This window comes from Lepidochelys kempii, chromosome 6, assembly GCF_965140265.1.
Source record: "Lepidochelys kempii isolate rLepKem1 chromosome 6, rLepKem1.hap2, whole genome shotgun sequence".
NCBI lineage: Eukaryota > Metazoa > Chordata > Testudines > Cheloniidae > Lepidochelys > Lepidochelys kempii.
Window position 1 is genome coordinate 67,272,743 of NC_133261.1, and position 15,730 is coordinate 67,288,472.

Genomic DNA, 15,730 nt, shown 5'->3' on the forward strand with positions numbered 1-15,730 from the left:
ATTTTATTTTCAAGCAGAAACCTGGCTTTAAAAGCCTCTTAATTTTGCCACATGTGGGATTTCTACCTTAGTTAAATGTCCTGGTTGCCAATTGCTAATGGTGGATGATAGAGTAGACTGTTGTAACAGCCACATGGCTCAAAGCGTACAGTAGTGTGTCTTCTATGAAACCCCACAAATGCAATTTGCCATTTCAAGTAGCTTGTCTATATATTCACTGAAAGGCTACCACTGTGTTTCTGTTGGGTTAATTCACTGTTGTTTCCCTGTATCTCCAATATTGTTTATTTTCCTGACAAGCATAGTTGATAATGAATTGCAGTTGTGTCTAAAATATATCATGTTAATTGACATGAGTGACATCACTTTGGTATTAGAGGAGAATGCTAAGCAAGCTAAGCTTTTGCTACCTCTTCCTGATGTTTTGTTAATCCATGATGCTAGTCACATTTTATGTGATGACTTATTTGTTTTGAGATCTACATTTATAGCAATCCATTAAAATGTTACTCTTTAGAAATCCGCACTGCTGCGATGAAGCAGTATTGAATATTTGATCTCTCTTGACCTTTTCTTTAATAGGTAAGTTTAGTTCTACACTGTACGAGACGGGAGGCTGTGACATGTCACTTGTGAACTTTGAGCCAGCTGCAAGAAGATCATCCAACATCTGGTGTGTGTGAAGGCCAGTCAGAAGGCTTCTTATCTTATCTGCAGTATAGTTACAAGCATTTAATTTCAGTTATAGAAGACCTTGAAGTATAAAAAATGTAATCCTGTGTCTCTCTTTACTATTGTGAAATCTGAACAAGTTTAGCAGAAAACAGCATTAAGGTGATCAATACCTTGGAAAATGGCTATTCCAAATAATAGTAAATATGTTCACTCAAGGATTAACAAATGCACTTCCATATAGTCTGTAGAAAATGATTTTTTCCCTTGCGGAACTTACTATCAGTTTCTGCAGAGCATATGATCATAGATTAAAATTTAGCAGTTAGGGCTGCAAAATAAACTTCCAATTGTGAAGCAAACGTAAATCGATAATACTGTGTTCTTGAGTGTGCAGATGGTCTGAAACAGTGTAGAGAAATGTAACGTTCCTGAAGTCAAACATTTGGCCTGCCAACATAGCCTGAAAAGCAGGCTGTGCACTGGGAAGTTTTCCTGGTGCTATAAAGGGTTCTTTGTCCTCCAAAACGCCACTTAACTGCAGCTGAATTGCTCTGGGCCTACTACTCCACCCGCAGGATTGAAGTAAACTCCACCACTTGCGCCCATAGGAGAACAACTGTTGGATCCATGTAGCCATGGATCATGGATCAACAGAACATTCCAAATCCCTGCTGTGCAACAGTACACAGGGACCTCCTATGGAGCTGACCTTTGACACAAACTTGTGTATTCCTTGCGTGGGCCTGCCAGATCTTGCCCTTATGCATTGTACGTTTTAACAGCAGTGGTCTTGCTAAGAGGGCTCTGCACAGCTGTAGAGTAAGCAGTGGGATTCGCACCCAAGAGCAGTATGAACTGACCCAATCTAATTGAGGTATTAACTTTCAACTTTCTCATTTCTGTGGGGAATTGTAATTTTGAGAGGTAAAATTAGTCTAGCTTTGGGAGACTTCAAACACTTATCTCCTAGCTGCACCAAAATCTCCATACACTGAATGCATTGGCATAGTGTCGAATAAGTCTTCTGACTATAGATTTATGGGGTGAATTGTCCAGAGTTGCTTTCACTGTTTGTTTGTTTTTTGCGCCAGCGGCTCTGTGCAGGAACACATACACTAGAAGCTTCATTCTGTACTTATAGTAATTACTGAATTTTGCAGTTTTACAAAAAGCAAAACGAAAACTGATTCTGCATCCTACGAATGTAGGACAGCCCCACTGAACTGAAGTAATGGAGGCTGGTGAACAAGTGCAGATAGGTGAGGCTTGTGGAGTAATGAATAATTGGGCACTTGGAGGAACAACAACATTATGGCCCAATTATAAATGACCCAGTCCAGTTCAGAATGCTATTAAATCCAAAGGGAGGGTGCAGGAGGTGTTGTGTTTTTTCCTTCCTACCATTAGTCTGCAGGGAGTGCACAACTAGCTATATTGGCCATCACTTGCCAGAGCAGTGGAATCTCATTGGCCTGAACTTGCAGTCAACTGCAAACCCAAAAATCCACAAAAATCCTTAACTAAATTGGCCTTTGGTTAGTTCTTCTCACTGCCAGTACAACTTTTTCAGCCGGCTTTTTTGCACGAGTGCTTTTCCATGTTTTCCAATCTAAAGCGTAACTTGTCTATGGCTTTTGGGTGTAGGCTTTAAAATTAACTGAAAAAGTCCTGCAGAATGACTCAGTCTTCATTTTAAACTAAAGACTACAACTTATTTCACATCGTTTACTCTTACAATGAGGAGCACGGTCCGATGGTCAGAAACAGCAGATGATGGAGCAGGCACAAACTAGAAAAAAATCTGGATAGCCACACTTCTGCTTACTCTGTTAAAACACCCTCTGAATTTTGATAAAATGCAAAATTAAGATACCTTGTATCTGAGGGAGAGGGAATAAAGGAAGTGTGTTTTTAAAATTGGTGTAGTTCTGACATAATCCTTGCATACTATATTTATGTGAAATTAATTGTCCAAGTTCTTGCTATAAATTTAACGTTGCTGTGAGAAGCAAGGGTTTGATATCAGAATCCATTAAAAACAATCTGGCCTAAAATGAGTGCAAATGGCGAGATAACTTTGTTTGTTTGAACTTCTGACTAGAGATTGAGGGTAATATTTTAAAAAATGCCTATGTTACATTTTCAAAAGTGTTTTAGTTTTTATAGAAGTGACTTTCAATGAAGGTTAGACTCTTAAGTTGCTTAGTTTTACCCTAACTATATAACAATCAGCAACAATGTTGAAGTGCAGGAGAAATGGGAGAGAGAGAAGGAGGTAGGAGCAGAAGTCCACCAGATTCTCTTACCTTGGGAGCCCAAAGGAGACATACTCAGATTTTCATTAAGGGATGTCTAGTGCTCATCTTTTGAGGGCTAACAAGTTTAAAAAAGGGTTCACTCAGGCAACAGGAAATGAGATGATTCCTTCTGTGACAACAACTGCTAGCCAATCCAGGGATCTGTGGCAAGGTATAATTTAGATGGCAGAAATGAGGAAGAAGAGAGCATCTTTATTATTGTGGTTGTAGCAGATACAGTCACACATGAGCTCTTTGCCATTCAATATATGGGTAAGATTTGTTGTCCATCGTCTTGGTTTACATGTAAGAAGCATCTTAAAACTCAAATACTTATTTGTTTAAAATATGTTAGTGTGAAGTCTAAGAAATTACAAAAATGAGTGAAGGTGCTTATGCTAAAAGTTTGGTCTTGCATTGTGGGGGGTAGTAAAACTTCAGGCGTTTTAATACACTGGAGTGGCTTGTTGAAGTCAAATATAATATTAATTTAAAGTATTTTCTCTGTTCCTGTAGCGACACGGATTCTCATGTATCAAGTTCTACCTCAGTTCGCTTTTATCCACATGATCTAGTAAGTTTTTTTTAAATTGTTTGTATGATAAAGCAACCTTTTGCCTATTTGCATGCACATTTTTTAGAGCACTGATCCACCATACCTTGTTGTACCAGCTTTTAAAAAAGCAACTTTTTTGACTGGGAAAGAAGCTCATATTCAGTATTGCAGTGCCTTCAGACATATATACATGCAAATTTTAAAGCTAAATTCATCTACAAGCTCAACTATATGAGTAATTTACACCTTTTAAAGTTGAACTAAGACTACAATATGATTTTTAATTTGTATAATTTGATCATAAAAGATGTTGGAATTAGGGGTTCTTCTGACAAATGTCATAAAGCTGGCCTAAAGATTGATACATGTACTCTGGTAGAGCCCTATTCCTGTGCACCTCTAAGATCTGTAGGACACAGGAGGTGTGAATTTCTATGCTGCAGTCCCCAGAACCAATCATGACTTTCCTATAAAGGTATACACCCTGCCACCAGGATCTAATGCTCAAAGGTTAGAACATGTGAAGTGAGACACTTAAGTAAAGCCAAAGGCCCACACAAAATCACTGAACATACAGTATCGGTGCAAAAAATTCTGCAGTTCTCAGTGTTCCTGTGACACACACATCTCTGATATTACTGTCAACTCCAAACATACCTGTGTACTTCCTTCAGCGTTCTACCATTCCCATACCATTCAATCCTCAAATAATCATCATTCTGATGATTCACACAACTTACGGTTGAATGATGAAACTTGTTAAATCACTTAAATAACCAAAAATAGAGGGAGGGTGGAATTTTGGTGCAGAACAGTGCAGAGCAGTAATAAGCTTGTTTCTGGTCCTGTCCGGGGTTATGTGATCTCCACAGCTCAATCCTGATGTATTTTGGAAACACTGTGGCTTCCTGTGGAAGCTTCCTTTCAAGGGTGAGCTCCCACTGGTTGATGGGTACTAGCTGTGTATGCTGCCCCATCCTCTGTTCCCCTTTCTAGTAACTGTGCAAATTCAGGAAATTCAGAAAAACTCAAACCTTATGAATACAAATTGACACTTTAAGTCTCTAGTTAGCTTAATGGATCATTAAGATGTGACACATCTTTTGTAGTGACATTGCTTTAAAAAGACACCTGTCAACTTTTAAAAAACTAATATGAAAAAAAATTCAAGTTTCTACTAGGACTCCATTTTAAATTATATGTTCTGAATTCTGAAAATTCCTCTTTAAAAAAAAAAGTTCTCTATAGGAGAACTCTGAAACTGACTATACACACATAGCTGTTGAATGTACAAAGTAACCAAAATGAAAAGTAGAACCTATTTATTTTGTTTACAATAATCTTAGATGTAATTATATAGGTACACAATTTTTGGGCAGGTGTAATTTTTTTTTGTTCAAATTGACAATGTCTCGGTCTAATTTAAAAAAAAAAAAAAAAAAAAGAGCTTCAATTAAATGCCAGCTACAACTCCATATTAAAATAATTTTTCCAACCTCTACAGCATTATACATAAAGAGTAAATGGGACCTCTTTAAAATGTCGCTTGGCCTTTTCACAGTATTTACACACTTGGTTGGGCATTAGGGTTTCTACTACATACTTTTGTAACACTGTTTCTCACTCTTCAGTCATGTATCTTGAGGTATCAATAGTTTTGTGTGTTCTTTGGTGTTACTGAGGTTTCGGGGAAGAATCCTAACATTAAATGGCAGGGGAAGGAAGAGATAGGAAAGCATGGCCAATCATGAATAATGCTTTGCTAGTGAGAGCAAACCTTATTGTTTAAAACTTAAGTGTATATTAAATACTCTGAGCATAAGTCTGATCATTGAAACACAAGTATGTTGCTTTGCCTCACAAAATCAACTACCGAGTTGAGCATGGGTTTGCATGCAGCATAGCTGACTACATGAGATGTCAATATATAGCCACTTATCTAAAATCAGAATTAGTCTCTATCTGTGGCAAGTATTACTTTTGCTTGCCTCATTAGTTCACCTCTCTTCAGATTTAGAGTTTCCACTCTAAATAGAATAATTAATTTAGCAGACACTTGCACGCTGCAAAAATAAGAGTGCCACTCACATGTCTGTCTGTGGACAGAGAAAATAAGTGGTAACTAGTAAATAGTATTTCAAAACCAAAACTTCTTAATCTTCAAAGATGTAGTTAGTAGAAAGTGTAATTATAACTTGAAAGTACTCTTAATACTTATTTTCTTTTAGCTTTCTCTTCCTCAGATCAGGTTGAACAGGCTGTTAACTATAGATACAGATCTGCTGGAGCACCAAGACATTGACCTAAGCCCTGACCTTCAGGACCGTATGCAATCACAAGAGGAAGCAGCCCAGAAAGTTAAACAATACTATCGCTTTTGGATCCTACCCAAGCTGTGGATTGGTATTAATTTTGATAGGCTAACTCTCTTGGCTTTATTTGATAGGTGAGATCCTCATGTACTACCAGATTACAGCTCAAAGGAGCAAAGATTTAGAATTATAACTAAATTGTGAATAATATACCACATAGTACAAATGGATGTATCCTGGGCAAGCCATATAAATTTATCGAGCACTGAAAAAAGAAATCGAACAAATTTAATTGCACTAATATTATGAAAGCTAACCTCTATTTTCTCCTCTAACCCCCATTAGTATAAATTCCAAATTGTTGATTCAAATATAAGATACCTTGTGTGGAAACAAGTTATTGACTTCTCTAGGAACTATTTAAAAACAGAAAGAGAAGGACTGCTGTTGCACACTTGGCTGTAAAGCCAGATAATTGGCTTGGTGCAAGATGTTAGCTTCGAAACCACTCCAAATGGTGGTTACAAACTGAGATAATGCAAGTATGATTCAAGAGGTGACCGCAATCCCAGAGTGTCATCTTATAGGCAGAAACAGCTAAATCTTATTTGGTGTCACCTGTTGAAGTGAGCACGAATTCCTTTTGGCCATGTTCAGTGTATTGAAGTTTAAACAGTAATTTTAAATTTTCCTCAGTTATTGTCTGTGCAGTAACTCTGTAAACACCTATTATTTCTGCTAGTCACCACTACACTGTAGTTTGCTTAGTCTGAATTGAGTGGCTTAGTGCCACTGAGTGCGAGAGTAATTTCAACTGTTGCATTACACACTCCTGTTAAATAAATAACCCTGTTGCATATAAATAAGATGGCTAAAGTATTTTTTTCTTGCCTTCCCTAATGTGATGATAGGCTCTTGAGCATCCTTTATGGACCTCTGAGACAGGCCCATGTTAGAGGCTACCATTCTTCATCTAGCTGAGCATTTAACTACTTTCTGAGGTCATCAAAGCTGCTTCTTAAAGGCCCAATTTTTCAAGATGCTGAGTGTCTTCAACCTTCATTGAACACATGCAGTGGGTGGTAAATGGGGGGTGGAGGAGGGAAGGGAATGGGTAATGGGTCATTTAGTGGTGGGCTGGAGAGCAAGCCAGCCCTGCACTTACCCAGCAGTGGCGGCCCTGGGCCACGGGGCCTAGGCCTCGTTCTTCATCCTGGGTGTTGCAACCTAGTACACAGGGTCGGAGTGCCATTTAGGTTTAGCTGGGCCAAATTTGAGTGAGTGGCATTGCAACGTGGTGTACTTAGCAAAGCGCAAGGTGCCCAGTCGTGTGGGACAGGAGCTGCTGCTTCTGGGTGAGGCCAAGCTCTCCCTCCAGCCCCTTATGAAAATTTGTGTTGTACACCTCCTTTTGTCAATTGTAAATATGCTTCAAAAGGCACCATGCGTACATCAAAAGGCTGCTGGGATGGCAGTTATCGTCCCCCTCCCTGCTCCTGCCTCCATTCCCATTTATCTCAATCACTGAACTCATGGTAGTTTCTGCCTAAGCTTTGCTAACAGACATGTATTACAGTTTGCTAATATGTACTATGCAAGAGTTCAGGCCCATTTTGCTACCAGCAGCATAGCTTATTTGCTAGGCTTTGTGCTAGCTGTTCTCTGCTAATCTCTTCTAAACCTATCCAGCTTTTTTATATTACTCTCTTTTTTTTTTTGCCCCTACAGGAATCGTGAGATCCTTGAAAATGTGCTAGCTGTCATCCTAGCTATTTTAGTTGCTTTCCTGGGTTCTGTACTCCTTATAGAGGGCTTTTTCAAGGATATCTGGATCTTTCAGTTTTGCCTGGTAATAGCCAGTTGTCAGTACTCACTACTCAAGGTACCTTAGTTTTTTTATCTTCATTTTTAATTACAGTTTTGAACAATAGAAATAAACTGAGGACTTGTGCAACAAACTTTCTTGTTCAAAGGTCTGTGAAGGTTGAGTACTTAGGCTACCAAGAACTTTGGAAAGAGAACTGTATAAAAGTTTGTAAAACAAAAATTTTGGCTTCTGCTAAAGTTTGGAATAAGGCCACACAAGGTCACTGGAGTAGTCTTGTGTATATTTGTTAAAAAAGGAACAATAAAAACCTAAACCTAAACCTCTCTGCCCATGACATACTACCACAGGTATAATCTAGGGGAAACAACTGAATTGAAACCCCATTGCTATAAAAAAGGGAGTGATTGGTAATGTGTTCTGTTAGGGCCCTGGACCACTCGCGATGAGCTATTACCAGCAGGAGAGTGAGTTTGTGTGTGTATGGGGATGGGGGGGTGAGAGAACCTGGATTTGTGCTGGAAATGGCCCACCTTGGTTATCATGCACATTGTGAAGAGAGTTGTCACTTTGGATGGGCTATTGTGCTGGAAATGGCCCAACTTGATGATCACTTTAGATAAGCTATTACCAGCAGGACAGTGGGGTGGGAGGAGGTATTGTTTCATGATCTCTGTGTGTGTATATAATGTCTGCTGCAGTTTCCACGGTATGCATCCGATGAAGTGAGCTGTAGCTCACGAAAGCTCATGCTCAAATAAATTGGTTAGTCTCTAAGGTGCCACAAGTACTCCTTTTCTTTTTGGTTCAACAGACATTCTAGGTTTCACAATGATACACAGATGGAGTGACACTCCTGGAATCTTATCTGTATAATAATCCTGGACTCTTACCTTGATTCAGGGTTACCACCTGAAATACTGCTCTAAAGATAGCAGGCCCCAAAATAATGTTCCTCTCTTTCCATTTTACTTTCAGAGTGTTCAACCAGATTCTTCTTCCCCTCGACATGTAAGTCAATGCGTATGCCATTTCAGTGCCCTAGTGGGTGCAGCACTTCCACCACTGAGGATTAACTCTCTTTGCCTGAGTCCTCTGCATTTGGGGAGAAGTGCCATCTTTGGGATGAGAGACTTCTATTGTTGTACAGGATTGGGAATTTGAGTATTTAATTCCAATTATGGCTTTCTGTGGGTTGGGCAAGTCAAAACCTCTTCGCTGTAGTTTTTCAGTCTCTAAAATCGTGACTATTTAACTCTCAGGTGTATTATGAGGACTAGCTATAAAGCACTTTTGAAAATGGAAAGAGTTCAGATTGTTACTGTGGAAGACTCAGTGGGAAATTTTATTATGCATGTATTAGATTGGTGTGACAGAAGTTTATTTTACTTGTGACCTAAGCCAGAGGTGAGAAACTGTATCAGTCCTCTTAAGGAAGCTATGTATAGTATTGTAGGTTGTAGTTACTGTATTTTTTATTACATATCTAACAGTGTGGCTTTTTAGCAGTAGCAAAATCTGACCAATAAATACAAAATGTTTCTTAGTTTGAGGTTTACATCTAATAAAAACAAACACATTTTTTCAGTTTTGTTTACAAGAACACTTGGAGTATAGTCCTGTTGTTTTTAATATCTCAGTAAGGAACGTTGTTTAAAAACCTGATGGAGAATAAAGGAAAATCTGTTCATCTAGAAAGGCATTGAACATTAGAGCCATAAGTGTCCTTGTCTTTACACCAATATAAGACAGATTAAAAAAACTCCTTGATGTACTGTCATAAAATATTCTTTGAGAGATATTGACAAACTATGGGAGAGGGCTTTTGGAGAAAAGGATGGACAAAAATTAAAATTTGTGGTTATGTGAATTTATTATTATAAATGTGAAGAGCACATTTCTGTTCAGTAATGAAACAAATCTTCTATAATTTTCAGGGTCATAATCGTATCATAGCCTATAGTCGGCCTGTTTATTTCTGTTTGTGTTGCGCTCTCATATGGTTGTTGGATTATGGTAGCAGAAATACATCTACAACAAGGTTCAGGTTGTATGGAATGGTTTTCACCAACCCGTTGCTGCTGTTGTCTGCCAGGGACTTAGTTATAGGTGAGTTATTTTTTTGTACATGAACATCCAATAACCGGGATATTATATTAACCATGGGTTAGAGTTGGCTATTCCACTACAGTGGAGGCATTTTAGGCTTTTATCATCTAAATCTCAGGTCCAGATCTCTGTGTCAGACTATTGCAGCACTACATTCTGACCCCAGTTCACTCTCCTTTCATTTGAGAGAGCAGCTTCAGGCTTTCTGGTGTCCATAACAGAGCTTTAGAGTGTGAAAATTTTCCTCTCTCAAACAGCTAGGAATTTAAAATAAGTATCACCGTTGGTGGGAGTGTGTTTATAATTTGTATTTGTATTACTGTAGGGTGTAGGAGCCCTAGTCATGTAACAGGACCCTATTGTGCTAAACACTGTACAAATGTGGAACAAAATATGATCCCTGCCCTGAGGAGCTTACACTCTATAAGACAAGAGGCAGCAGATGGCTATGGACAGACTGGGGAGTACAAGTAAACAATGAGACAGTATTGGTCAACATGATTGGCAATGGTATTTTCTTTAGGCTCTGTCCATCTTTGAGATAGCTTTCAATGTACTTTAACTCTCTCCCCCCCCCCCCCCCCTTAATCCTTTCCTTCCAGTATTCTGCTCAGGTAGGCTTGTCTCAATCCATGCAATTTATACTTGTGTTGATAACTGTGCTCATAAAACCCAGTGATCAGTGCATCACCCCTAAATTCTTCTTCTTTCTGAACAATTAACAGTAATTTATTTCAGATAAAGTGCTTTCAAAGCAGCTAGTAACACTGAGGGCACTGTTTCACAAAATGTTTTGCATTCCACAAAGAACTGTACATTGGTGGCAAACTTAAACCGCTAAGGAGAAGCAAAGAGCACAGATCTGAACCAGAATTCGTTCACTCCTGGAGAAGTAAAACCTGTCTGCCAGAGAACACAGACGCAGGGCAAGACAAACCTCAGAGTTGATTGGCATCATTGCCATGTGCTGGCATTAGACTAATGAGAGCTCAACTAAGACATCTGTTATCATTTGGCCACCAAGTGGGACATGTGGACCTGATTCATAGATAGTCTAAATCCACTCCAAATGTCTGTCAGAGAACAGTGCTACAACAGTTCGATACAGGTAGTCTGAACTAAGATGAGAGAGAAGGAGCTTAAGATGTCTCTATTGTGGTGGAAAAGCATATATAACCTATGTGTAATGTCCAATCGAATGGTTGCCCTCCATCTTGGGGGGCAGAGGGGAGGAGACAGGGATGGAGGGAAGCTAGAATTAAAGAAACAAACGTCCTCTCTTCTTCGATTTGTAAACTTATTTATCAGTTGCAGTGAGGTTCTTCTGATTGTTAAACAAACCTATGGTAGCACAATAAAAGCAAGGGTGAAATTTTGGCCCTGTTGAGTTAAATGGGGCCAGAATTTCCCCCCTGGAGTTAAAGTGATCTGATGAGAGGCATGAGAGCCTTTATTCTTGTGAGTGACAAATTTACAAGACTTTATACCTGAAGACCCTCTTCCTTGATCTTTACTATGTGAAAATGAAAAGGTTGTGATATAAAAGTCCAGTCATGTTAGACTGGCTCACACAGATTTCACTGGTGATTAAATTGGGAGTCAGCAAAGATGTACTTATCCCTCTGAATGTTGGAAAGTCGTGACTAATCTAAGTTGGAGGTGGATGTTAAAGTGAAGTCTAATACAATTGGAAACTGTTAGAAGGTCCCTATAGTATAGCCATAGCAATGTTGGATTGTATCTTGTTTGACTATATCACAGAGCTTAAAGAAACTATGAAGAGTATTGCAATATATCAGATTTTCCATACTCACTTTTTTCACCTTTCTTTTCCGTAGTATTTACGCTGTGTTTCCCTATAGTATTCTTCATTGGTCTTCTGCCTCAGGTGAATACATTTGTGATGTACCTCTGTGAACAGCTGGATATTCATGTCTTTGGTGGCAATGGTGAGTGCAGCTTTTATGTCAAAGATAGAGGGAAGTATTAAATAGACCAGGCAGCTGCTACCATTTTTCAAATCAAATTAATAATGTAATTTAAAAGTCTATTTAGTAACATGATTTCTAGGTCTGGGCTTAAAATACAGAACCCACTGAAGTCAGTGAAAAGAACCGATACTCATTTACATAGCACAGTTCTGTAACAAAGAGCAATTCCTTTCACAGTGTAAGTATAAGTAAAATAGTCCCTCAAGTGTGCTTTTACAGTAAGAGAGCTTATTGTCAGAGCTTATTGTTTCAAAAAGTTGCAAAATAACTTACTGGTAGAAAATTCAATTCTGGGGCAGTGCAGAAAAGGAGAAAACTCTTCACTTCCCTTTTAAAAACCTATCAAATGTAAATCCAGTAAGAGACTTGTACTTGGGTGGGGGGCAGAAAAATGGTCCAGTCACAGAAAAATATTCCTTCAATTGTTGTATTTGGTATCTAGATACGATGGTAAAAAGGCAGATCATGAATGCCCAAGATATGTAGAACTGTGACATCTTTATAACCCGTTTATCAAAGCGCTTGCAGTTCGCACTTCAAGGCAGGTGAAAGTGTAACTGTATTGAGAACTCCCTATTCCCTTCCCATCTCCTTGTTGTTCTCTGCATTACTTAAGGATTGCTTACTGCTTCTCCCTCACTTATCCATCCTAAAGTTTCCCTACTCTTATCCACAGCCTCTCTCCAATCTGACCAGGGCCAAACTTGGTTTTAAATCCATCAACATAGCGGCTTAATTAGCTAGCAATGTAACTGTTGAGCACTGCTAAGAGCTCTTTTCTTTTCATCTCAGATAAGTTATGCATACTGTACACTCCTCAGGGCCAGGGAATACAAAAGAGCAGCACTGAGCCCAATACGTTTCTTTGACTAATTTTAGTTGTGGTGAGGATGCAAACATCTTCAGTGTACCTGAATCTGTGAGGCTTCATCGGCACAGTTTAAATATTAGGTATACATTTAAATTAATACCTTTCCTGCAGCATCCTTTTATGATTCTGTGATTCTCAGATTTCTGAGCAGTCACTTTCAGTCGTGCAGTGCTCCTGATGCAGTGTTGACTTGCACTTTCACTAAGATTTGAAAACATCTCTCATCACTTCATTACCAAGCTCACCTATTGTGTTACCTAATCTCCTTATCCCAAGACATGTGTTCATTACTAGCTGCTCACTTTAACTTTTCAGTGATGTGTTTCAAAAACATTTTTTGCAAGAAATATTCATCAACAAAAACCAAAATGAGAACAGATTATATAAGTTAATAGTGCTATCAACTATGCGGGGCTCTGAATTTAACCTTCCATAAGAGTATCGAGTGTCAAATTGCCTCCAGCTTATAAATTTATATTTTGTTTATAAAAGGGAAAATATTCTCTGGTTTATTGCTGAGAATTGAGAAGATTGATCACATAGGTCTAACATAGTGTCAGCTTTCATCTACTGCTTTTGTTGCAGCAATAGTTGACTATTCCCAAGGCAGTGCTGTTGAATAAATGGTAAAAAAAAAAAAAACATGTAAATCCTGCTCAGTTAGAAAAATAACTTGTAGAGGAGAGAGAGATGGTATTTGCGACGTAGGAATTGGTAGAATTTTTCTAACATCTGAGCAGGTATTGAAGCAAAAAATTGTTGCAATTTTTGTAGTTTTTTGTTCAGTCCACTTTAAAAAGTCTTACGTTTTCAAGTTTGTGCAGCTGATCCTTTTCCCCACCCCACTTTTACTTCCAGCCACTACAAGCCTGCTTGCAGCTCTTTACAGTTTCATCTGTAGTATTGTGGCAGTAGCATTATTGTATGGATTGTGTTATGGCGCCCTGAAGGTAAGCAGTACATTGATAGTATATAAATAAATATTTAGGATTTGATTCTCCAGTGCCTTTCACTTTTGTCTACTTATTTACATTTGTGAAAAGTGTGTGTAAAGTGTTACCATTCTGATTTGGTAACGTTTTACTCTTACTTTGCCATATTTTTGGATGCCATATGCCATCTTTAATTTCATAAGATCATGTAACTATCTAATACGCACTTGTGTTCAGCGAAGCTCTCCCCATCTCCCTTAAATTTATTTTCTGCACTGGTTCTTGTGAGGGGCACATAGGAACTGGTCAACTTCTTGCATTGTTTTCATGCATTCATGTTTTTCCTGATTCATCCAAAAGGTTGAATTTGAAAACTCACTCCCAATGATGCAAATTAGAAATAAAACATTTTTACAGTAATGCTAATTTTGAAAAGAAAGCAGGGAATAGTTTGCTCTGCTGAAGTGGTGAATATCTGTTTATGGGAGAGGGATTGAGAGGCAGCTGACAAGCACAAGGGAACAAAGAAAAATGTATACTTGCTCAAGGTAGTTTTACTCTGAAAAGCAACAAAAAATATGACACTGACTTCCATGTTTGTGCGTAGTGTGTCATGATTTCTAGGTCAAATGTGCTCAGTTTACAAGTAAAATGACTTTTTCTAACTGTGTAGGTCCTGCAGGATCAACCTGGGCTTTGAGAGTCAACCTTGCTTCTTTTATTACTTGTGATGATGGAAAGATTTACTAGCCAATTTGTGCCTTCGGTGAACCTATAGATCCGCAATAGTTTTCAGTATCTTTGCAGGAGTGTAACTGATTAGATCGTAGTAAACAAATCAGTTGATATACAAGATAGAACAAAACGTTGTTAAATCAATCTGATCCCTGCAGATCCAGCATAGTAGGAGTAAGAGTAAATATTTTTTCATCTAAAGTCAGCAAACATTACAAAAGGATTAGTTCTATTGAGTAAGAGGGTGACAGTTTTTTACATAGTCAATTTTCAGAATGGAACTGCAATTTAAATAATTTTTTAAGGATTATGATCATGGGGTGTGTGGTAAATGGTATGTACAGAACATTAAAACTGTTGAACATTTAATTACATGGGTAAATTAAGTATGGCTGTGTGGTACTTGTAAAATAAACAGCAAATAATAAAACTATTGTAGTCTTCTAAAACCAAAATGAGGATTCCTTGTGAATTACTTTTGAACCCAAGTGATGCAGCATAGTAAACAGGCACACCAATTTATTACAGCCTGAGATGGAGTTTACCACCAGTTTTGGGCTGCATTCCCAAGCAACCCGACTCCAAGAAGACCCAGTCCCGGCGTGTCAATAAGTACCGCAAGGGAAAGTTGAAAACAGTTCATTGTAGTATTCGTATGGTATTCGCCACTTGCATAACATGGTTATAGGCAAATTAGAAGCGAATATGTAGAGATTTATTAAATAAGCACTAATTATACAAATAAAGTGTATTAACATGGGCATTCTAACTTTATGCTTGATCAGACTGTAGCACTCTTAGGACATGATCATTAAGGTTAATAGGAGTTTTCCATTGACCTGAACAGGAGAAAGTTCAAACTGATTAAAGGCTTTAACTTACAAAAAGTATAGGTTAACATTTTAACAAAATACCTTTATTTTTAAAAGCATATGACTTTTTTAATCTTTCCTTTTTCTTATTACTTTTTTAAGTTTTCTGATTTGTGATATTGATTTTATATATTCTTGTCTTTCTGTTAAAATTTAATTCTTCTGTCCCCAGGATTCTTGGGATGGCCAGCATATTCCAGTCCTCTTCTCAATATTCTGTGGCTTGTTAGTAGCGATATCCTATCATCTCAGCAGACAAAGTAGTGACCCTTCTGTACTTTTGTAAGTTACTGACTGTACATCTGTCCTCAAGGCAACTCTCAAAGGAGATCCATTTTGACCATTAATAGAAACCCAGTAGTACCGCTGAAACTGATGTTGGCCCAACCCTGTGGAAAACAAAAGGGAGGGACGAATGGTGGTCTGGTAGTTAGGCTGCTGGCTGGGAACTCTCAAAACCCAGGTACAGTTCCTTATGCTGCCACAACTTCCTTTGTGACATTGGGCAAATCAATTAATCTCTGTCTGAGTTCCCTATGTATGCAATAGGGATAA

At 38.3% G+C, this 15,730-nt stretch overlaps 1 protein-coding gene across 3 annotated transcripts in view; it reads left to right on the plus strand.

Moving 5' to 3' along the window:
• Positions 1-15,730, plus strand: part of PCNX1 (pecanex 1) — a 122,619-nt gene that overhangs the window by 63,138 nt on the left and 43,751 nt on the right. For all 3 annotated transcript variants that reach the window (XM_073348508.1, XM_073348507.1, XM_073348509.1), the window contains 9 exons: positions 583-673; positions 3,489-3,546; positions 5,757-5,974; positions 7,569-7,722; positions 8,644-8,676; positions 9,603-9,774; positions 11,613-11,723; positions 13,495-13,586; positions 15,348-15,457. In XM_073348508.1, coding sequence (XP_073204609.1) covers positions 583-673; positions 3,489-3,546; positions 5,757-5,974; positions 7,569-7,722; positions 8,644-8,676; positions 9,603-9,774; positions 11,613-11,723; positions 13,495-13,586; positions 15,348-15,457 — 1,039 coding nt within the window. The remainder of the gene's footprint in view (positions 1-582; positions 674-3,488; positions 3,547-5,756; positions 5,975-7,568; positions 7,723-8,643; positions 8,677-9,602; positions 9,775-11,612; positions 11,724-13,494; positions 13,587-15,347; positions 15,458-15,730) is intronic.